This window comes from Cimex lectularius, unplaced genomic scaffold (assembly GCF_000648675.2).
Source record: "Cimex lectularius strain Harlan isolate CLEC.00 unplaced genomic scaffold, Clec_2.1 scaffold74, whole genome shotgun sequence".
NCBI classification, from domain to species: Eukaryota; Metazoa; Arthropoda; class Insecta; order Hemiptera; family Cimicidae; genus Cimex; species Cimex lectularius.
This window is the reverse complement of record NW_019392795.1, coordinates 540,001-563,727: the sequence shown is the minus strand read 5'-3', so window position 1 is coordinate 563,727 and position 23,727 is coordinate 540,001. Positions and strand designations below refer to the sequence as shown.

The 23,727-nt window shown below is 34.1% G+C and overlaps 1 protein-coding gene and 1 long non-coding RNA gene across 5 annotated transcripts in view; one reads left to right on the top strand and one right to left on the bottom strand.

Moving 5' to 3' along the window:
• LOC106667540 (afadin) overlaps positions 1 to 23,727 on the top strand; it is a 163,204-nt gene that overhangs the window by 60,440 nt on the left and 79,037 nt on the right. For 2 of the 4 annotated variants that reach the window (XM_014395544.2, XM_014395542.2), the window contains exons 4-7: positions 560 to 669; positions 1,235 to 1,397; positions 2,695 to 2,978; positions 3,035 to 3,164. In XM_014395544.2, coding sequence (XP_014251030.1) covers positions 560 to 669; positions 1,235 to 1,397; positions 2,695 to 2,978; positions 3,035 to 3,164 — 687 coding nt within the window. Of the gene's footprint in view, positions 1 to 559; positions 670 to 1,234; positions 1,398 to 2,694; positions 2,979 to 3,034; positions 3,165 to 9,648; positions 9,719 to 23,727 lie in introns of those variants that run through there. The other 2 variants (XM_014395543.2, XM_014395547.2) reach the window with 2 other exon arrangements.
• LOC112127282 lies at positions 1,399 to 9,621 on the bottom strand. Its single transcript, XR_002910495.1, has 2 exons — positions 9,538 to 9,621; positions 1,399 to 2,142 (listed from the first exon to the last, which is right to left on the bottom strand). It is a non-coding gene; the product is annotated as an uncharacterized LOC112127282 (long non-coding RNA).

Below are 23,727 nucleotides of genomic sequence, written 5' to 3'. Positions count from 1 at the left end.
TCAAACACACGAACACAGACACCGTCTCTCTCTCTCTTCCTCTCTCTCTCTCTCTCTCTCTCTCTCTCTCTCTCTCTCTCGCTCTCTCTCTCTCGCTCTCTCTCCCTTCCTCCATCCCCCTTGTCCTCATATGCGTAATCATCTCTGATCATCCCGATCTGTAAATTGTGGTTAGTTCTAAGCAAATATCAAAACAGGACATCAGTTACAAAATAACATGCTGACATGAAAATAGCAAAACTCATCTGTTTTTATGAAAAAAAAAAAAAAAAATCAGATCAGGGCTTAATAGACTTCAGACTCATCATCTCGGAATTCATCCCCATACTTTTTGGATAAACAAATAGAATCTATGCTTGGCCAGATATTTAATTAATAATATTATTCAAGATTTTAATAAATCTGAACCTTTAATTAAAACATTTGAGTCGTTTTAAGTCTTAAACAAAACCCTGAACAAGAATTGATTTTCCATACTATAATCCCAGAACATTAATCAATTACACTCAACAAAATGATAATTACAATAAATGTTTTCAAAATATGTTTTTATTTTCAGATGAGAGGAGACTGGAACCGGAAGAAAAACCCCTGCTGGTGCAATTGAACTGGCATAAAGACGACAGAGAAGGAAGATTTCTTCTTAGGAGAATTGACGATAAAACAAATGTAAGATGTTCCTCTAATCAACTATTTGATGCTGGCAACAATTAAATAATAAAAGAGATAACTAAGATAAGAAGGAAGAATAAATTTTTAATTATTGTGGATTACTTTAAGAAATAAAGTGGCGATGTTGCATTATGGTTTCATTTGAATTTTATATTACTCTCTCTCTCTTTAGGAAAGAATAAATTTTATTGGATTGTTATTTTATTACTTTGGAACCAATCATCATATTAATTGATACTTTTTACTTCATTTTAGTTTTCATTACCTCTATTCTTTGTTATGTTTGTAGACCAATTTGTTTTTTGATCTCTTTAGTTTGTTGAAATTACTTGAATTTACTTTTTTGAGTTTACTGGAGTTGATAAATCCTTAATAGTTCAAATAATTGTCCACTTGTTATAAAATTTAACAAGATTGTTATAATGATTTTATTTTTTATTTTTGATGCAAACTATGGAGTTGAAAATAACGTGAGTTGAAATTAGAAAATTTACCGAGATAAAATGCACGTTTATAACTGTGTTTGTTTGTTAAACAATCTTGACTTGTGTTTTATTTGCAGATGCCAGAGGGAACGTTTCAGGAAGGCGGATCCAGTTTTAGGCGAAAACTGTCGAAGAGGGAGAAGAAACAACTCAAAAAGCAGGAGAAGCTCAACAGAGTGAAGAGCTCCGGCCTGCCCAATGAAGAGATCGATTCTGGTGTAGCTGAAAAACTTTATACAGGTGAGAGATTACAATGATTTATTGACATATATGTTAGTATCAAAAAATAACCTTGGACTTTATTTTGAGGCCTGGTTTTATCGTGTCTTCACTAAATAATGCATTTTCACATTAATTTAAAATTTTTACTCAGTCCTTGTGCATTTTACAAAAGTTGAGTTTATATCAAACAAAACATAATATAGTTAGATTTTTTGTAATTAACTTATTTTCAACTTATTCACTGACAATAAGTCATGCAGCATGTGTCAGTTGATTGGTTAGGTAATCAGTGCTAGCAGGTCAATATGTGTGTTAAGATCTCTGCTGGTGGTTTAAACCGTTTTCTTGGTGGAGATAATGATTTGTAACATACCAGGGTGCTCAGGATACTATTTTGAATATGTCGTGTCCTTGATGGTGGATCGTGCTTATTAATTAAACAATCCTTATAGAGTTGAGGATCTTGGGTAAAGTACCTTTTGATGAGCAATGGAAATCCATTGAACTTTATTCATATTACGATATGCGTTTTCTGTCTAATGCAGTTGTTTGCAATCTATTTTTATATTGGTGAAGTCTAAATTTACCAAGTCTGTCCACTTTAATCCACATTTGAATTCAGGAAAGGAGTTCAGATTGCAGATTAATTCAGTGCCTTTCTTCTTTATCCAATTGCCTCGACTGCAGGTGATGTTGGTGACCTTTAGTTGGACTTCTTGACACAGCTTAGATGTTGGGTGCCGCAAGTCCATATAAGCTTGACCTATTGACAAAGAAGAATTTTTAAGTGAATGGAACCTGAGCTAGTTTTGTAAATTCATCCTATTTATTCTTAATATATTTGTTTACTTCTTACACAAACATAGCCTGGTTCATTGTATTTATTTCATGTCAGATTTGAAAATTGTACACTAGAATTGAATTTTTCCTATGGGGCTTAGTATACCTGTTGGGATTTTCTTTCAGTCATTCTCCATTTTGTGTACTTAAATTGACAAAACTCAATATTGCCTTCTCTAAAGACAAAAATACGAGACAGCAAAGTAGTATCACGGTGTGTTTTTTGAGCTAGAGTTTGGGTTTTTATTGAATGCTTAGGAACATCAAAGACAAAAGCTGAATGTCCAATTTTTATCTTTACATGCTTTTTTAATTAGACAGATCTGGCATTGAGGTATTATTTTTCTTCTTTTATCATTGACATTGTTGGTTTCATGATTGCTTGGGTGAAAGTTGGAAAAAACTTCAAAACAAAGTTTTTAAAGTATTTCTTAATTTTTAAATTATTTATTTTAAAAATTTAATTTTTTTCCAGAACTCCCAGAGACCAGCTTTACACGTTCCATATCAAACCCGGAGGCTGTGATGAGGAGACGAAGGCAGCAGAAACTGGAGCGCAAGCTTCAGCAATTCAGGAGTAAAGACGGCGGTCCTGACACAGGTGGCACTCTGAAAATATATGGCGAAGCACTATGTCGAGATGTACCGTACAAGACCCTGCTCCTTTCCATCGGTGACACGGCAGCGCAAGTCGTTAAAGAAATGCTCTTGAAATATGGCCTTGATAAAGAAGAACCATTACATTACTGTCTAGTACAGGTAAATTCACACAAAAACATATAATTAAGGATTTTACTCAACTATGTGTTTTTCAGGTGAATACAGCGATTGAAGAAACAAAAGACAACACTCCCGGCAACAACAACACGATCAACAACAGGGAATACATTCTTGACGACGATGAGTGCCCTCTTGCCATTCTCATGAACCACCCCATGTCCAGAGGTAAGTGTATTTAAAACTTTCTTTCTCCTCAAAATTATATTTAACCCTAATAAAAACTGACAAATATAATTTTTGTCTCAATCTTGAAACAATGAAAACTTTAGATGTAATTTTTTTCTTTTCATTCATCCATTTGGAATGGCAACATCGCTCCGACCACAGCCAGGTAACAAGATAGGTTGATGGCCATTTCTTGTACTTGTCACAGCGGCCATTTCTTGTACTTGTCACAGCTAACAGCACATTTGATTTTTTTGCTTGAATAGATTGCTTTGATGACTTTTCTAATTTTTATTATATATTGGAAAATTCAGTATAACAAGAGTTTTCATTTTTGATGTCTTTCAGTGGCTACACTGGGTGTTAAGTTAATTAGTACAACTATTGTGGAGGCTTCGAAACAATAATTCAATTTTAAGTATTAACAGTGTTGAATTTTAATTCAATTGAACTTTAATAGATATGAAACAACAAAGTTTGCTCCTTCTTAAATTAAAAAAAAAGTTTTCAAAGCAATAATAGAAATGATTTACTACCTTTCCCAAAACGTTTCAAAGCATTCATTATTAAATTATTACATAATGATACACTCCTTTTTTAACCTGTCTGAATTGAGTGTTCTATTCCATACTTACTTATTAAGAGAAGCAAAGAACAGATCACAGGCAAATCCAAGTGTAAATTCTTTATAAATAGTATTGGCTGATGAGGGAGTTGTGTTGTTTTTTTAATTTAATAAAATAAAGGATTTATTATTTATTAGGCTAAAGTTTCGTAGATCAAATTCTATAACAATATTTACAATATTATTTGAAAAATGGCAAAAGGAGGGAAAACTCATAAGGTGGGGTTGAGATGGGGAGTTGATGTCCGAGTGGATCGAGGTCACGATAGCTCAGGTGGTAGAGCAGCGGCGTATCAAGCCGAAGGTCATGGGTTCGAATCCCTCTCGTGCCATTACCTTTTTTTCATCTCAACTAAAAACCTTAATTAATTGTAATATTTACATTTATGAAATCGGAATTAGTTTTTATGGACACTAAAAAGGTACAATTTTTCTAGTTAATTTTTTATCTAACACATTAAAAAAAAGAAGATTTTATTGGTTTTTAACCATATATATGTAAAAATAGGTTATTTTTGTTGTAGTGTTGTATGTTAGATAAGTTCATAGCTTTACTGTTCACTGCATGATTTATTTGGAATGCACAGTTAAAAAAAATATCGATAGCTTTTATTCATTTTTTTAAGCATTAAGAATGGGTAAAATAAAAATATTATTTGTTATTAGTTTAATTATGTATTATTAAGTAAAAAGCTGGAGGGGGGCGGTAGCTGAGTAGTTAGCATGTCAGATCTCTCACCACACCTGGAATTTTCTGATCGCTCCTCTCCTTCCCCATAGAATATCATGATAATGGATCATCAGTCCACTTACTTCTCTGATAGATTCTCAAATTTCTAATCTCTAGTAATTTGTAATAAATTTCCAATCTATTCAGCCTATTCTTTTTCCCTAGCTAAGAACTTTAGTAAGTTGTTTATATTGTTAAAACATCTGGCTTTCACCAAGAATGAACTGAAAGTACCAATTAGCAGATTTTTAATGCTTATATTGCAACTAACAAAAAAAAAAAAAAAAAATTGGTTACTTGATTAGTTGATTGGATTGATTAGTTATTAGTTGACTAAGTTGATTAGTCGATTGTGACCAGCATAAATAAAATATCTGAGATAATTTACTTATTTTACTAATTACTTTACTACTTTAATTTTGTCTGCTTGACATAAATTTAATTCGTATTTTTAAAATGCATAAAAAGTCATGATTGTAAAAATTTCACAAACACTGTACATGGTCAACTCCTGTCTGAATGCACTTAATAGACCTGAATCATCAGCGGTGGTGAAGTAGGTTCATCACCATGTTCACAACAAATTATTCTTCTGCCAAATTAAATTTTTTTTGTTGTATAACCAAAACATATTCTTCATTCTGTCCGTTTAATATAAATTTTTTTTCTGCATTTTTGTACGGAGAAACAGTTATTAGTCCTTCTTTTTGAGATTAAGTTGGACCAGCTTTAATCCAAGTATGTTCTGACCTTATATATATATATTGGGTTGTTTATTGGACTGGGTAGTGTTATCTGTTGATGTTATCTGAATGCCTGACACTCAAAGAATTTTGTTTTCTATTTATAATTCACCCTATAAATTAGTTAGTATAAAAACATCAAGCAATTTACAGAAAATGTTCGATCGTTGAAAATGAGTTAGCGGTAAAATTAAAGCGTTCATCTCTATGAGGATGCAATTTGCGGAACAAGGTCAGAACGTACTTGGATTAAAGCTGGTCCCACTTAATCTCAAAAAGGACTAATGAACTGTTTCTCCGCACAAAAATGCAGAAAAAAAATTTAGACTAAACGGACAGAATGAAGAATATGTTTTGGTTACACTACAAAAAAAAAATTAATTTGTCAGAAGAATAATTGTTGATGAACCACCTACTTCACCACCGCTGATGATTCAGGTCTATTAAGTGTATTCAGACAGGAGTTGAATATATAAAGGATTTTTTTCTTTCTGTGTGGTGTTCTGTTAAGTAAGGATAGTCTCAGAAATGGCTTTGTGTCAGGAAAACAGGGAAGAAAAGGAGAAACGTAAGAAGTCTTCAATTTCTTTTAAAATAATTCTTAAATTATAAAAAGTAGGACTGTTGAATATAGTTAACCATTAAAAAAAGGAACATAAAAATCTACTTGAATGAACGTGAACCTGAATTATTTGGTATTTTACATAGCAAAATCCGACTATTTAAAATAAAAAGGTTTATTACTTGGGCCGGTTAACAACAAACTGGACATTTGCTTTGCTAAGCAAACAAACCATTACTATTTATTTACACACGATTAGGACTTTGTTTTAGAATCACAACCCTAATCCTAAGTAACTATTAGAAGGGTTGATAACATTCATTAAACTCTCGACTCGACACGCAAGAATGGTACAGTTACACAGAAGACAAACACTTTGAGCACTGAAGATGATCTCAATAAAGATCGAAACGTTGGCACTATAAAGAAAATGTTTTTCTGAAACCTACATCACACCAGACCGCATCTCACGATTTCTATATAAACATTCTATTAAATTTGGCATGGTTGCTTCTTCTCTACACTATGCATTTGTACAGACACATCAAAAGACAATTTGGCTCCACCACATGTGATAAATTGATATTATATTCAAACTACTGAAAAACTGGATCCCATATTTTAAACAATATAAAAATATTGTATGAGTTGATTGAGAAAGATTGTCCAATTTTAATATAAAGAGATTTTTAGAATTAAAAAAAATCACAACCTTATTCCTAAGTAACTATTAAATAATTGAGTTAAAATCGGTTAAAACCACAAAATTACCGTGTTTTATTTTGCTGGGTTAAATAATTATATTTATAATTTTCAAGTGTTTTTTTATTTTAACAACAACAAAAATGTCATCCCGATTAAACTTGAATTACATAATTTAATCCTTATCCTTTTATTTTATTTTTGTAAGATAGTTCCTACTTACAATATGTGAGTATACTTATGTTGTTACTTGAGTTACAATTCTTATTGTGTGTAGTAGTAGGAAAAAAAACGCACTCAATTCACCATTTCTATTACATAATTTATCTTTTGAGAAAAATTAAGCACATACATTTTTGATTACAATCTATGAAAATATAACTACATTTGTAGATATTGCTAAAAATGGTTCAGCAAAACATAGGCGATTTAATGTAATTTGTTTTTCTAAATTATCTAACTTATGTGCCATTACAGATATAATAAATTTAAAACGAACAATCATAGAGCACTAAACATATAAACTTGAGCACGATATTCCATATAATCAAATATTCCTTCCTCAAACTTGTACAAAATGTCTTTAAAAGAACAAAATTTGTTTCAAGAAGAAAACGTACAAAACAAAACACAAATCGACAACTTTTATTTAACATTAACACCAAGGAAGTTTATATAACTGTACCGATGTCGTCAAAATTACACAATCGCGAAGTCAGATTTGTTAAAAGTTAACCCACTTATTAAAATATAACGTTTAATAAATTATTTGTAAGGACTTCATTAATTGCTTTCCAACGGGACCGAATTGACGATAATTAACATCCAGGGGAAAAAAAGCACCAAGCATGTAAACTTGAGCAAAGGTACTTCAACAAATCGGATAAACGGGAGCATTTCGACTCTATTCAATGAAAACATGCCTGTAAAAACGGGGAACATATAATTTGGAGTAAACATTCCTAACCAAACAATGTATATATGAAAGAAACACAAATACAATGTGGTATGCTTAGGACCTACAAACTGCTGAGGTTATCGTCGGCTTTCTGCATGGTTGTACTACTTTTCCTGGTCTTTCACAATGTTTTTCTCCCATCCTGAAGCCATTTAAGCATTTTCATCTATTACTAACTCTCTGCTTTTATATGAAAACTAAGTCGATATCCGAAAACGGCTCTTCTCATTATACCTTAACAACTACAGAATGGACTCAAAATATACAATAATATTTGTACATCATCACACATATAGTCTTGATCACAATCACACCCCTAGAGTACTCGATATTTCTCGGGGCGTGGTTGAACACTTCCATTGTCGCTAATAACTTATTTTTATTCTCCAGACGTACACTACCCCAGATTACACGAGATTGGTACATGGTTAAAAAAAACTTTCACGCTAATGAATTACATTCATTTCATTAAATTAACATAAAAACAACAGAGGCACAATACAAATTTCTATTTTCAAAATCTCACTGGCACTCTCAACACGACACGCAAGGATGGCACAATTACACAGAAGACAAACACTTTGAGCCCTGAAGATGATCTCAATAAAAGATCGAAACGTTGGCACGATAAAGAAAATGTTTTTCTGAAACCTACATCACACCCGACCGCATCTCACGATATCTGAATAAATATATAAAAAAGCAAATTCAATTTTCCTGTGATAAGAACGAACAGTGTATGAAAAAAAGATAACATGGAGGTTGTGATGATTAATAAAATGATGGAGAAGTATAATATTGTTTAATTATAGTTGGAGATATAAAATACGAGGGGGTGCTGATCAGTGTGTCATGTCTCAGTTAATTGACTTTACTCGCATAAGTAAGATTGGTCAGTGCTGACTGGAGGTAGTCACATAAATAGTTATTAGAATTTGTTAACTGTAACGTTCTATTAAAATTTTAAGTGTTATTGTTGTCATATTTTTGTTCGATAAACACAATACATACAGTTTTCACTCTTTTTCTGGGCCATTTTCTCCCTTTTGGAACTCGAATTGCCTGGCGATAGGCCGATTGTAATTAAGAAAGTTATTAAGTAGAGGAAAACGAACTTTGCAAAAGCTATTATTCAAAAGCATGTGTTCGTTTGAATAATATAATCCATTTTAACCCAAATCTCATTTCTCAAATCAAGCTTATTTCATTACAACAGCAAAGCTTGTCATAATCGGTTGAAATATTAAATGGATATCATGGAGATGAATTTCTTAAAAATTAACAAACCCTTTACAAAAATATACGGTTAATTGAAATCATAAAGAATCAAATTTATGGGCAGAATACTTTATTAGTTAATAAAAATCAACCGTAAAAAAATAACAATTGCGAATAAAATTGAGTTAAGTATTTCAGCTAACCAGAAAACCCTTAAGACGTTTCCGACTCCATTTTGCAAAAACGGCTTTTCAGTAAGATAAAATTTCTTCAAAATTAAACAATGTTGTAAGCAAAATCTAACTCGAAAGTGGAATTAAGTAATCAGGTTTATAAACTTGTTAATTATTTTGATAGCTAAACAAAATCCAAAACCAAGGGAGAAAAACTGAGAGCGTATAGTTCACGGGTTTTCAGCTAATCTGTCAACTTTTCGAAACTAGTTATTGTTGGTTTTACTTGCACGCTTTTGCTATCTGTGTTATAGGTATAAAGTAGTGTAGTGGTTTCATAGTTGGAAAGGTGAAGAAAAACGTGGTTGTAGTGTTAACATGAAAATGAAAGAATTTAAGGTTATATATTTTTGACCAAAAATCAGTAAGTACAAAAGTGTGTCTTGTTGTTATATTATATGTTAAATTGGCCAAAATTAAAAATGTATAATATATCCCTTTGTAGAGCACTGAAGAAGGTACAATAAAGTGTCGAAAGCTAGGCGAAGATTTAAAATTATATATATGTTTCATCGACCACATCCCTGATAACGACTAAGAGATCATTATCTGCCTAAGTAGGTCCATAATTCTACAAAACATATAATTATAATGATACGTACCCTTCTTCCGTCGGGAGGCATATCGATTGTGGTAGGGTATGGTCGTTGGTGAGGTGTGTCCCACCCACTGACTCCGGCCCTGTTGGTACTACTGTAAACGAGAGCGCGAGAGCTTCTCAAACCAAGTCCGACCTTGCCGGAGGCAGCACGCATCCCACCATGATGGACTGGGGTATTAGACGTATGTATTTTCATAATTGTCCGATTGTTTGTAAACATTAGTTTGACGATTTTGATTAAAAGACGGCGATCCATGTTCAATGGCGTGTTCCTCACTTTTAAACTAAATTATCTGTTTTGTTAAACTTTTTGGCTATTTTGGTATTTGTTAATGTTTGCTTCTCCTATTTTCCTCCTAATAAAAACAAAAAAGGTTCATCCTGTCCTATAAAATATGGAAAATACCACATAAAAACGTGCGTAGTTCATGAACCTCCCCACTTTTATCATGAGAACTTCATATCGTACTCATGCTCGGACGTAGATGTAAGGAAGTTAAGCTTAACAATTATTTTAAAAAAATACTAATAACTTTATTTTTGTTAATATCGAGAATCTAGTGTTGTTTTGCTCGCTTTTTGAACTTAGACACAAGTAAAAACCATGAACCGACAAAGTACAAGTTGAATTTAAGCTAAATTAATGCTCGTCAGAGCTTCTTTTAAGTTCGCAGTCAACAGAAACGTTCTACCAGCACCAACTGATACTTTCATAGATTTAAGAAAACCTTATGCATATTAGTTAGTATACATTTTCTTTTATATTTTGTTTTCTTTAATACAACTTTTTTATTGTCTATTGTGTTGGACATTATACATTCTGAAGATTTGATTAGAATCGATCTGTAGGAGTGGCAAAGACAAGGCCAGTGTCACATTCTTTTTCATGGCTGAAAGATTCTCATTGATCAATTTTCAAATCGCTGCAACGATAAAATTATCTCTGCAGGTTTTGTCAAAATAAATTTAAAAAAACAAAAAACAATATACTTATTGTATTGTTCAAATATATATGCATGTTTTGCAAGTTATAGTTAGGAGTTTTCAATCATACTTCTAATCTTTTAGTGTTTCTACATTGTTCGATGCATTTATTATTTCCGGCTTTGTCATTTTATTATGGAGGAATAAGTGCATATTTATTTATGTTGGTTGAACATTTACGATGTTTCTGTCTCTCTGTCTGTCGCTCTCTCTCTCTCTCTCTCTCTCTCTCTCTCTCTCTCTCTCTCTCTCTCTCTCTCTCTCTCTCTCTCTCTTTCTCTCTTTCTCTTTCTCTTCCCTCTCCTTATTTTATATCTATCATCTCGTACTAATCTACTTTATCTACTCTATCTGGGTTCTCTATCTGTCCATATTTTCCTTCTTTCATTTGTCAGTATGACATTACCTCTATCCCTTCAATATCTTTCCCTCTACTTCTCCATCTCCCTTTTCCTCGGTTATCTCTGCATATCTCTATTTTCTTCCCACCCTTCCATCTTTCAATGTTATTTCTATCTCTTCTTTCTCTATCGGTCTCTCCATCTCCATTTTCCTCTCTCTAATCTATCTCTATTTCCTTTTTCTGTTTTATCTATCTGTCTATTCTTCTCTACCTTGTTCCATTTCTCTCTCTCTCTCTCTCTCTCTCTCTCTTCCCTCTCCTTATTTTATATCTATCATCTCTTAGTAATCTACTTTATCTACTCTATCTGCCTTCTCTATCTGTCCGTATTTTCCTTCTTTCATTTGTCAGTATGACATTACCTCTATCTCGTCAATCTCTTTCACTCTACTTCTCCATCTCCCGTTTCCTCGGTTATCTCTATATTCTTCCCACCCTTCATCTTTCAATCTTACTTCTATCTCTTCTTTCGCTATCTGTCTCTTCTCTCCCTAGTTCATCTCTCAGTATCTATCTCTACCTTTATCTCTCTCCCACTTTCCACACACACACACACACACACACACACACACACACACACACACACACACACACGCACGCACGCACGCACACACATTCTCACACTCACACACACACAGAGACACAGACACACACACACAATTTCCTATTGATAGTTAGGCATATTGGATTTTTGATCGCAAAATTAAATATTATATTCGACAATTTACTTTAAGAACATCAAATTAAAACATTACTGAGACATATATTTTTGTAGTTCTCATGAAAATTATGTACCATTTTCTCATTCTAGCCACTTTCTGATCATTGTTACTGTAACTTCATAATGCAGTAATTTTTATTTCTAAAACTCTAAGGGGTGGCTATATTATTTGATAATTTCGTTCCATTATACTTTTGACATTGAAAATAGTAATTTGTATGTCTGGGCGAGTTCCAAGATAACAATTTCGTTAATTAATTCGTTAAATGCCACGAGGGAAATGCAAGCTAATTAATCACGGAAGAAGTCTATTTGTGGACTGTTTTATCGCGAAATAAAACGTTTTAAGGGATTGTTTTAGCCATTATCGTTTTGACGATTCATTTAGTGCTCTTTCCTTGTTTCACTGGCATAAGCGGCGCGAAATTATTATGATCAGTCTTTCTTGCATTAATCTGATCAATACCAATTAATCCTTACTTACCACCTAATATTTATAGTTGATTTAAACCTTTTCTTGTGTAGTTTTAATATTTTTATTGAGAGCTGAGAGTAAGTTTTGTTTTTTATTTTTATTGTCTCAGTAACGACGATTTGTGCTTACATAGTCTGCTGTTCTCTCCTTTCAGACCCTTTTGACTTTGACGTGCTGAATTATTCCGTCTCTTAAGCAAGAACCCCGGCTCTGCCAGGCCGGATGGATCAATTCCTACCGAGTTTTACCATAGCGGAATCGTAAAACGAGGCCACTCCAATAATTCCAAACAGACGACGTTAGAAGTCGTTTCCACCAGTTTACCTGGTATCGCATTTCCTTGGGTCTATCCGATCTTATTTCCTTTGGAAATATTCAAACGGGCTCTATCCAATTGATAAAAATTAAATAACTCTATTTTTCCCAAAACGGCGTGGATCTACAGTTTTAAAAGACACCCATGTTTTGCGGGTTTAGAATAAACTTGTTTACATTCCCATATTTTATCAATAGACCGAGAATTACACTGAAAGCCTGGGTGCGTCAGTACAACTTTAGAGAAATGTAATTTAATATCGCCAAGTACGCATCAATCAACGTCATTGATAACCGGAAAATACAACAGTGTTCCCTTACAACATTAACATAAATGAATAGCAGTAGTTAAACTTCAAAATTAAATATAGAACGTGATGTTATTATTTAGTAGGCTAGGGTATAAAAAAAAGCCAAGCTGTAAAGTTGACTACGTTGGGGACTTTAGTGAATTTTTCTCTATTTTGTATGGGTCAAAGTGCTTTTTTTTTAATTATTGAAAGCAGTATTGAAGATTATGACTACTATGTTTTACAATTTTTAATGCCAATAAAAAAACTTTCCTAGAAAGCTTAGTTTAATTTTATATAAATAAATTGAAGAGCTTAGTGATTCTTTTTGTTTTAATCTTCAAATTAAGCCCCAATCCCAATAGAATAATTGATTGCATTGTTTAATTTTGTAAAATTGAACTGTAAATAGAAATAAAAGCCATCCCACGTTTAGGGCCGAGCCCTGTTGATAACCGACAATTGCGTGGCCGACGAGTCTATTTCTGTCAAGTTGTTCAGGGCGCCCTGCCTTATCCCCAGGCGTACTTCCTTCGAAAAAGTTAAGTAATACAAATGGCTTTATAAATACGGGAAGGGCCCTTCTCAGTTCGCGGCCTGTGCCATCGAGGATGGGCGGACACGAAAAATTATTCCGGCATTGTTCGCCTCCTGTGAACCGGAAATTGTGCGTCTGAATGTTTTCATTTCGATTCAGCCTCGACCTATCCATTGCACAATTGATCCGGGGGGGAGGGTCATAGATATAAAGTATTTTTCTTATTTGAGCTTTGAAACTCAAAACCAAAATTTTCACCGTGAACCTTATGAAAGTCAGCAAGGAAGACTTTTGGTACAATCGGTGGAATCAATCATCTGATTGTCTTTTATTTCAATTAGCCCCACCCTAATCGATCATTCCGGCCAACTTTATCGATATGAGTTCAGACTTGAAACTCCATCAATAAAATATGGTACTTACGATATCCAGGTAATTGGGTCTTGTATAACGGCTTTTGTTGTGCAATTAAAACACTGATACGGTCGGCTTGGCAAGTAAGTAGAAACACAAAGTAGAAGGGATATGTGGAACACTCAAAAGGAGAAATTAGCCGTGTACATTTGGAAAAACAAATTTTTTTCTTCCTATTATAGATATACATCGTCCTTGGAAAAGTGGGCGCGACGGTTAAATTTCTCCAGTGTAAATATTCCAAGTTGCGTGTAAATGTTGATGGGTTGGGCAGGATAAATGGGGAAACAATGTAGCTTTTCTAACTATAAAATTCACCCAGGGGCGGACAAGGCTGCGGGATTTGTAAACAGCTAAACTGTGCAGCCTCGGCAAGGAACTTCATTATTAAATAAGTCGCCGAGGAGAAGTTCAGTCATTTGATTTACAAATTGACCGGTTAAACAATCCCTTTATAATCAAGTAAAGCGTATCCGAGATTTTCAACGCAATGGCCGAAACAAAAATGTTTGTGGTTCTAAAAGAACAATAAGACTTACACCTCAAATAGACTGCTATCTATTTTTGAAGCTCGGTTTACTCAAGCATTTTTAAAACCAGATATAATTTATTATTTACTTTTCTAAAGGATTCTTCAGTTTGGTTAATTTTTTGTAAACAAAAGACAACAAACAAGGCAGGAAAATTTGAATATACTAAGTTCAACCTACTTACCAGTTCAATATGTTTCGTAATAGAGCAATTTCGTAGATTCAAGCAGATGTTTAAAAATACCACGTAATAAAGTAATAAACTGAGAACTTCGGAAAAAAACAGGCAAATGAAAAACACCTAGGCTGCAGGAGTTAATTAATTACAAGAGACTAAATATGTAACAGATAATTCATAACAAGACTAACGACAACAAATAAAATAAGAAAACTTCTCAGGCGAATATTGTCAAGACTAACTAGACTTAGGCGGTGCATAATATTCAAAGGATGACAAAACGGGAAGAAAACATCGTACATTTTCAACTAAACAATTTCTTTCACAGAACCATCGAGGAGTTTCAACAAGTAACTTTTAAAAAAGTTTACAGTTCCAGTTCGTACTTTAAAACTTAAACACGGGAAAAGACATTACATCGCGCTAAAACTTACGAATACACGATTCAAAGCAAGATGTAAAATAAAAAAAGGAAAACCGTGGAAAAGATCCAGGCTTATTCGACATTAATTCAAAGACGCTGGCCCAACATGGTCAAGACAGGTATTAAAGGAACTTATAAAAGGGACACGATTGACATAAAAAACAACCACCGAAGATGGCTAAACAATCGAGAAAACACATCCGACAGACAAAATTTTCATTCTAACTTTAATGTGCGTTCTGTTTTGCAATTTGCTCGGGTATGCCCCATTGAATAGAACATGGAATAAGAACAGCGAGACTACACGTACCCTAATAACTATCTAATGCTATTCTAATTAGAAGACACAGGTAGCAATTAAAAATAGTATTTTGCAATTTTACATCGTCTCAGGCTAGTCGGGCGTCGACACTGACAATGAATAGAACCTGAGGCGAAAAGCAAGATTACACGGATCACAAGTGAATACCGCACCATCCTATTTGTCTCATTGTGGAATTAATATCCTTTATATGTTCGTTCAAAGCCCATCCAACCAAAACGATCTTATTTGCAACTTGACATTTACCCAGTTAATTTGAAATATATTATCATTGTAATAATGCAACCCCTTTAGTGCCAATTGCAGTGGCAATTCATAATCGATTGCCTGTTGGATTTTGCATGTTTAATTTATCGAACATGAATCATTGCCATTTTAAAGGTTCCAAAAAATGATATGATTTAGTGTTTATAACTTTTTTAATTCCTCCATTATACCTGGTTTTATTTATTTTTAGTACTGTATTAACTTTTTTATTTACAATCGCCTGGTACTCTTGACGAGAAGTTGAGTAAACTCTCAATTTACACCCATTTTTGGCAATTTACCCTCCCCCTTTATGTCTATATTTTATGATGGCACGACTAAAGCGATGAGAAAGGAGCTGTCTTCCTTTGATAGCAAGTAGTACCTAATTGGACTAGGCTAGCCACCACTTCCAAGCTCTCCTTGAGGTGGAGGACACTTATTTTATTTTCGTCCCACATCAAAAGAACGGAGGCGACGTTAAATCGATTTCTATCTTAAATGCTACTACAAGGCTGAATGCATGTTGAATCGATACTTCCTACAGCTTCCAGTGGAACTTGGACAATGTTTTGTTTTAAGTCTGTGAGAAGTCTGTTTTTCCTTTCTCTCATTTATTTTTTCGACAGATTCTTCATTTAATAAGACGAAATTGCAATGTTTATTATTCCGGTTTGATGTTTTGCCAGGAGGCATATCTTAAAGTAACCGAATGTTCTTTGTATATAATGTGAAAGATAATCGTTTCAGTGGCCAGTCAGGCATCATCACTGATAACGTAATAGGACAGCCTAAATAACAGAACGGACCAAAAATTTCGTAAATGTGGTATTTTTTTGACACAATACATTTTAGATCAAAAGGTACGATTTTTCAAATTTAGCAAAATTTCTCTGTACATTAATGTTGATTAGGGATGGTTATACCTTTATAGATGGTGTTATTTTACCCTTATAGAACTAGCAGCGGGGTGATATAGACCACAAAAGTTTAAATTGGTGATATTGCTTTTACATTATAGGTTTCAAATAATCAGTACATAGTTAATTTGGACAAAGTTTCCTTGGGGCTAGTCAGTTGGTTCATAAATAACAACCATAACCTACGTAAAAATAGCGAGATTTCACGGACCACTTACGATAAATCTGTCTCGATTTTGTAATATGAAGTTTTTAAATATCAGCAAAGTATTTATATTTTTTAATTGTACAGAGTCCCAATTGTTAGGTAGGTATTAGATAATTAAATACGTCATAACGTAAGGACTAACAGCGAGATGATGCGGACCACAAATATTCAGACTTGTGGTGTTTAAAAAAAGTTCAAAACATTAAAGTATTATTTGCTTTAAATTTGACAAATATTCGTTCCCCCTAATTTGAATTCGGTATCCCCAATAACAACGGAATATGACGAAACCTACATCTAAACAGCGAAATTTCACGGACCACTTACGATAAATCTGGCTCGTTTTGGTTATGAATCCTTTAAAACATACATAATAAAGTATTTTTATAAAATTTCATAAAAGTTATTGATCAGTGAGATAATCGAGGGGCTATAGATACAGGAGAACCATTTCGAATATTTCTTTATCAAGGCCGTTAAAATAATTCATTACATACAAGAATCTAGTATTATTTTTTATTTAAAAGTCCTGTTATAAAAAATATTTTAATTGAGTGTTCGAGTAGTCAAAAAAGAAGAAAAAAAGTGTGTATGTTGAAAGAACGAGTAAACAAGAAAGAGATACCTGAGTTTTCACGATGGAAAACCGAAGAAATGGGATTCAGCCAGGTAATTTAACCTTTGGCCTTTGAAGAAAAGCGAACAGATCGATAGTAATGTTGTAAACAGTGTACACAGTTAACTAAAACAAAACTTACTAGAAGATTTTAAGTAAGTTTAATTAACGTGAACGAAGAATAAAATAATAATAAATTGTAGTAAGAACAGCTGAAATGAAGAAGGAAAGAAAAATCGTATAGGACGATAATCAAACTATTGAATAAACAAGAATTTGATGAATTTATAGTAATAAATAAATAAACCTTTAGGCAGGAACACGAATAGTTCCCCTCCGTAAAGTTTATAGTTAATAAAAGCCCTAGGAAATCCATCTAGGATGTTTTATAAAAAGACATATAAGTTAAATATGTATGTTATGAAAAGAAGAGACACAATGGCATTGAGAAGCTTCAAAAACCGTTGTGAACGCACATAAATCGATCGTAGGGAATTAGCGAGGTCTATAAAAAGACAGTACAACTCACTGTATCCAGCAGGACGGGTTAAAAATATAAAATGCTTGCCCAATTGGAACAGTAAACGCGTAATTTGCAATTTTATTTTCATAATGCAAATCGTTCTAAATGCCAGTACTATCATTTGTCAAGTGTATTATTGTTATATTGGGTAATTTGGGTAGGCACAATCTTTGATGTGTGCAAACGGGAAGTTTTTATCTCGATTAGGTGGCCTTTTGTTCGGAAGAGGTGACAGTCTGAAGGAGCCGGGTCAGGGCCTTATGGCGTGGTTTCGATTCCATAACCATAAATAAGTTCTTTCTTTGTACATATGGAAATGGTACTTAAAATTAAAAACAAAACTACCTATTGGAAAAAAAACCCTCGTTCATTGAATATGACGTTAAACATTAACGCTTGGCATTTATTTCTATGTGTTTAATTAAAATAGAGTTTTATGGAGAATTTTTTTAGTCCTGATAATTATAATGTAATTACCGAATCTCCGATAAAAGAAAAAATTGTCATGTATTTCCGTATTTTTCCTAATAAGCCATACAGAAGCCGGATTAATAATTGAGATAATCACACCAACCGTTTAATAAATTGCAAAGTTTATGTATTTATTAGATCTGGATTATTAACAACGGTGGATTTTGTTTTTTAAACTGTACTATGCACAGGATTCAGGTAATAAACCAGATCTGACGGTTCAACAAGAAGCTTAAATCAATTATGCCTTTCCAACGGCGTGGGGCCGTATATCCCTTTCCGCTTATTTCGCTATAAAAGTTTACGTTTGTGCCAGAGGGCGAACTTGGAATTTCAAGAAAAAAGGACAATATGACGATCGGATTTCGACAAGGGCACTTGGCCGAGAAGAATTGTGAAAAAGTAAACAATTTACTTTATTCACCTACAGGGGATTATTAGTCCGTATAAATGTATTACTTATATGAATAGAGGGGGGCGAAAACTAACTGGCGAAGAGGCGAAACGTGTCATTCAGAACCAGCGAGACATGGCGAACCAGCATGATAGGAAACTATCATGATACAAACTTGTTGCTTGATTGTCCCCAATTCATCGATCTGCCTTTGCAATTTATCGATGATTTTATCTGTCTGACGCTGTTGGTCTTTCTGTTATTTTGTGAGTCGTTTCCCTTTTCTGTTTTTTCCCTTTCGTTTTGAAATAACTGAAGGGGTCAAATAACGCAGCGGTTTGAAGTTTATCTAAACAATCGTATTAGACACTCTTCGATTCATACGGCTTAATCCTTCCGCTTATTAACGCTGATTTTTACGGTCAGAGGTTTTTGCTCTCTAGTGGTTGGTCTGTTCGTTATTTTGTGTGTCTTGTTTCTTTTAATCGTTTGAAACAACTGAAGGTATGATTAGGAATTGAAGGATGCAGCGATTTGAAATGTAGCTTAAATAATCGTGGATAGTCATGCAGCTCAATTATTATCAGTACGCTTGTTATCGCTGTTTCTGCTTGTCTGACCCGTTTTCTCACGTCCAGTGGTAGGTCTGTACGCTATTCCGTGCGTCGTGTCTGTTTGTAATGACAGAAAAGGCGACAAAGGATCCAAGATCACGCACGAAAATGAGAACAGACAACATCCTTTTGTTGTTCATCAGACCTCACCATCCTTGTTTGCCTTGCATCGCTGGTTTACTTGTGCTTCATTCATCCTCTTTCATATCATCATACCATCATATCACACTATACCACACACATACACGTTTTGTAAAGACCCTTATGCCGAAATGTCGAAACTCGTCTCGTGTTATGACAGAATAAGCTACACATTGAATATTGTATACAGCACAGGAGTAGAAGTGGCCACAGAACCTCTTGCACCTCGACCGAAATATATTCCTGTCTATTCTTTGTTTGAGCTTAATAGTCATCTATAAGCTGTTAATTAGCTTTTAGGCAGGAGACAGCTTACGGTTTTTCTGCATCTAGTAGCAGAAACCTACCAAAGACCCTCACAGTAGAAGAATGTCTTCCTTGCTATGCAAATTGCTAAGCCAACATATTGTCCTGTGCGGGGAATGTCAAGACATTATTGTTACTATCACCAAGGATTCCATAGCTATATGAAGTGAATTTTTTCTTTATATATATTTTTACAGAAAAACCGTACCGCATCTGAACAAGTTTATAGTCAGTCCAGTCTTTTAGATATATTCTGTTTTTGGTTCAAGGTAGAAGAAAGAATCGGTAGATTCCTTTGGTTTAGTCCTGCCTTCCCGGCTACTTACTGCTTTGCACTTCTAAAGTTGGATTTAAAAGTCGTAATATCAACTTTTTTATAAAATTTACTGAAATAACAAATATAATCAGGCAAATTTATTCGTAAATTCTTGAATCATAATTATCTTTATTGTGCTTTACATTCAATTGAATCCGTGATGTATTGTTAGCGATTTCCTATCCGTTTTGTCGCAATCAAGGCTGTTTGTCGAAGATCCTCAGTCTGCGAGAAAAACGGCGAAAATAAACGAACCGTTCGTTCCATGGGAACCATTTTCTGTGACTTGTAAATATTTACAATATTGCTTAATTGTTTGCGTTCTCACATTCGCCTTTTTCACGTCCTTTGAGCCTGTCAACTAGGATGGAGCTAAATTGGAAAATTGTTTCTTCCTAATTTATCACTATGGCCATCGGGATTATTATTTATTCACGTACACTTTGGCGACCGTTGAACTTCTTCAGAGAGAAGGAACTAATTTTTCAATTTAAAAAAAATCTAATTATTTTTCTTTTATAAGTATTCTTATTTCAGTATAAGAATAGACGACAAGATATAATCACAATCAAACAATTGCTTTGAACGACTACCTGATTTGTGCAATGGCGTTTAAATCGATCAATTTACCTTTTTAAATGGGTAAAACATGTAATTATACTGACGTCAATAATATGGCTCCTTGGCGATGGTGGGTGGGTGGAAATCGAACAGTTTATCGATACATAACGACTGTTTAGTGTATCAGGATGATAGCTCATGTATTATATGAATATTTTCCACTCCAATCATCAACTTCCCAAGTCTCATTTTTATGTAAACCGCATTGACGTCGTTTCTATCGGTTTTATGAATCGAAAAATAATTATTCCGAATAAATATATTCATAATTTCATTTCCGAGAGAATAGATGTTCATTATTGCTTTTGGCATTTGAATAAAAATAAAAATTCAAAAAATAACTCGCGAGATTTCTTCTCGAGGTCTGATGGGTGATGAACCTGCAGCTTTGGTCGATTCCGATTATCCTTGTCCGCCTATACTCGCTTTTTCGGTCTGTAGGACGCGTTTCGGCTTTTTTAGACACCACTAGAGATTAGAGAGATTAGATTAGACTATCGCACATTAATCAACTTTCGTATTCGCGTGTTTTTATTTTTGCTAGATCCATTTTTCGTCTTTTTTTATACATTGAGGAGTAATTTTAAGCGTATCGGTCCTTTCGGAGGTACGTGGTGTTTTTATATCAGGTGTTGTGTAATTGGACCTTCCATCGTTGTCCCTAAATGACTTATGTTTCTTGAACATCTTCATCTTTCGTCCTCTCCCAGATGTTTCTCTACATCTGCATGTTACTGTATGCCATTTTTGGTTTGCAGGCTAGTCTTTCCTATGCTTTGTTTCAGAAATTTTCCTATTGTGTTAGTTGACATTAGAGTACTTGTTATTCTAAATTGTCGAACAGACCGGTTTGTTTGTACATGTTTCTACGTGACATTTGATGACGGTTTGGGGGTATTTTGTTGTATAGTTTGTGTTTATATTGACGCTGTTGTATTGTTTATACTTCTCATTGGTTAACTGTTTTTAGTCTTTATGTTATATTATTTTAGTCCTGCATTTTATTTCTGGTGGTTGGTTTGATTCAGCTTGTACGGATATTACCTGAAGTTAATTTTCTGTGCATTTCATACCGGACTTAGTTGTTAATTTTTGTTCACTTAACGAGTCGGGCAGGCCAAAATAGTGAGGTCAGGCAGCTCAAAATGATTGGAAACCGCCATAAAAAATAGCCCTTAGTAAAAGGATTCATTAAAAATTTATCACGGAGAAAAAGTTGTCTCCAACATTATTAGTACTACCTTGGGGCTGTAACAGCCCTGGTCGTTCCAGTTGGCTTCTCTTATTTCACCAATTTTAAAGTTCTCCGAATTGCCCCCCTTATTTTTAAAAAATGTGTATTGATTTTATTCGTATATTCAAGGCAGATGAGGTTAAAAAAATTAATCTTAATTTATCCAAAGGGATAATTAAGTCTCTCAGGGTTGATTTTTATACCGGATTTTCAATATTCCCTCATGTTTTACATCTAGTACATAAACATGTCATCTGTTTGAGTATTCAGATGTTCTTTATCTTGGGATTTATTGTCTTGAAAATAGTTTCCTTATTTTATACAAAGTTGATGGATAGTATTTTTGTCATGGACTGTGGAGAACCGTCCTGGGACCCTTATTTATAAAGTACCCTTGAGTCTGAGTTTTCCCTGGGTAAATAAGTAATTTCCCAGGAAGGAGGTGCCTGGAAATATTTAATTCGATATGGGTTAAAAGGATTCGTTAACGAAGGAATCGAGGAACGACAACAAATAGGGGTGGGGAAACTTCATTAAACTGTGATTCTTCCCCCGCAATTCTATTTTCTCTGACATTTACCGGGAAACTGAAATTCCTTCCCAAGGGTTTCATTTAATAAACTTCCAATTTTCTTTTTTCTTTAACGGCTCATTCGGGTGAACGGTAGGCGCCATGGTGATCATCCACGCCATGAGGTTTTAGGATCCACTCTATTCGGCCGTTGGCGTTTACACTTCGCATTTGGCATATATAAAGTACCTCAATCCATAACGAGAAACAACGCGTTAAACTTTTATAAATGCTATTAATTGTTAATGAGATTTTAATTGTGAAATGCTGTATTGTGGTCTGCGTGGTGATGAACCTGCAATATCATGGATCATCAATATGTGGATATTTTAGGTGAGTCTGCCAATCGGGTTATGGTAGTTCGTCCATCTTCGGCGGTAGTTTTCTATATGACCTATCTTTGTGTTTCTATATAAATCTATCTTTTATTCTTTATTTCGTCTCTATTTTTATTTTCTATCCTAACTGCCACCATTCTCCCTTTCTTTTTGTCTTGCCCTACGTTGTAGATTTCTTCTTTTCAAATCACTTTCACTATCTTTCTTTCTCTTCTCTCTCTTTCTTACTTTCTCTCTCTCTTTCTCTTTCTTACTTTCTCTCTCTCTTTCTCTTTCTTACGTTCTCTCTCTCTCTCTCTCTCTTACTTTCTCTCTTGCTCTCTCTCTCTCTCTCTTACTTTCTCTCTTTCTCTCTCTCTCTTACTTTCTCTTTCTCTCTCTCTCTCTCTCTCTCTCTCTCTCTCTCTCTCTCTCTCTCTCGCTCGTTCCCTATCTTCCGTTTAATGTAAGTGTTTATAGTTGAGCAAATTGCTTTCTTTCTCGCTCTCTTGTTTTCAAATCCCTTTCACTTTTTTTTTTTTTTTTTTTTTTTTTTTTTTTTGCTGGGGCTTCCGACATCTAGGTCATTTCAGCCCCCCACTAAGTCTATATTCTATATTCTAACCCGTTCAAACACAACATTCATACAAATAAATACATTTATACACTTAAATACATCTATACAGTACACTCATTCCGTTTGGTCGGTGGAGTACTTGATATTCCCCCACCGACCTACACTTAAACTAAACTAGATTGGGGTCGATGGGGTACTTTTATAAATATTCCGCCATCGACCCCGAACACACACTCGCTTTCATCGTTCGAGGGGCGATGATGACGTTATATTCACCCTCACCCCTCGCCATTCACGCTAATAAATACATGCACACAGACAATAAGCCCTTATTCATTCATTATCTATCTATTTATCTATAGCATTTTTCAGTCAAATGAAACTTTTTTTCAATCAAATAAAACCTTTTTCCAAGCCAATGAAACCTTTTTCCAAGCAAATGAAACCTTTTTTCAAGCAATTGAAATATTTTTCCGAGCAAATGAAACCTTTTTTCAAGCAAATGAATCTATTTTTCCAAGG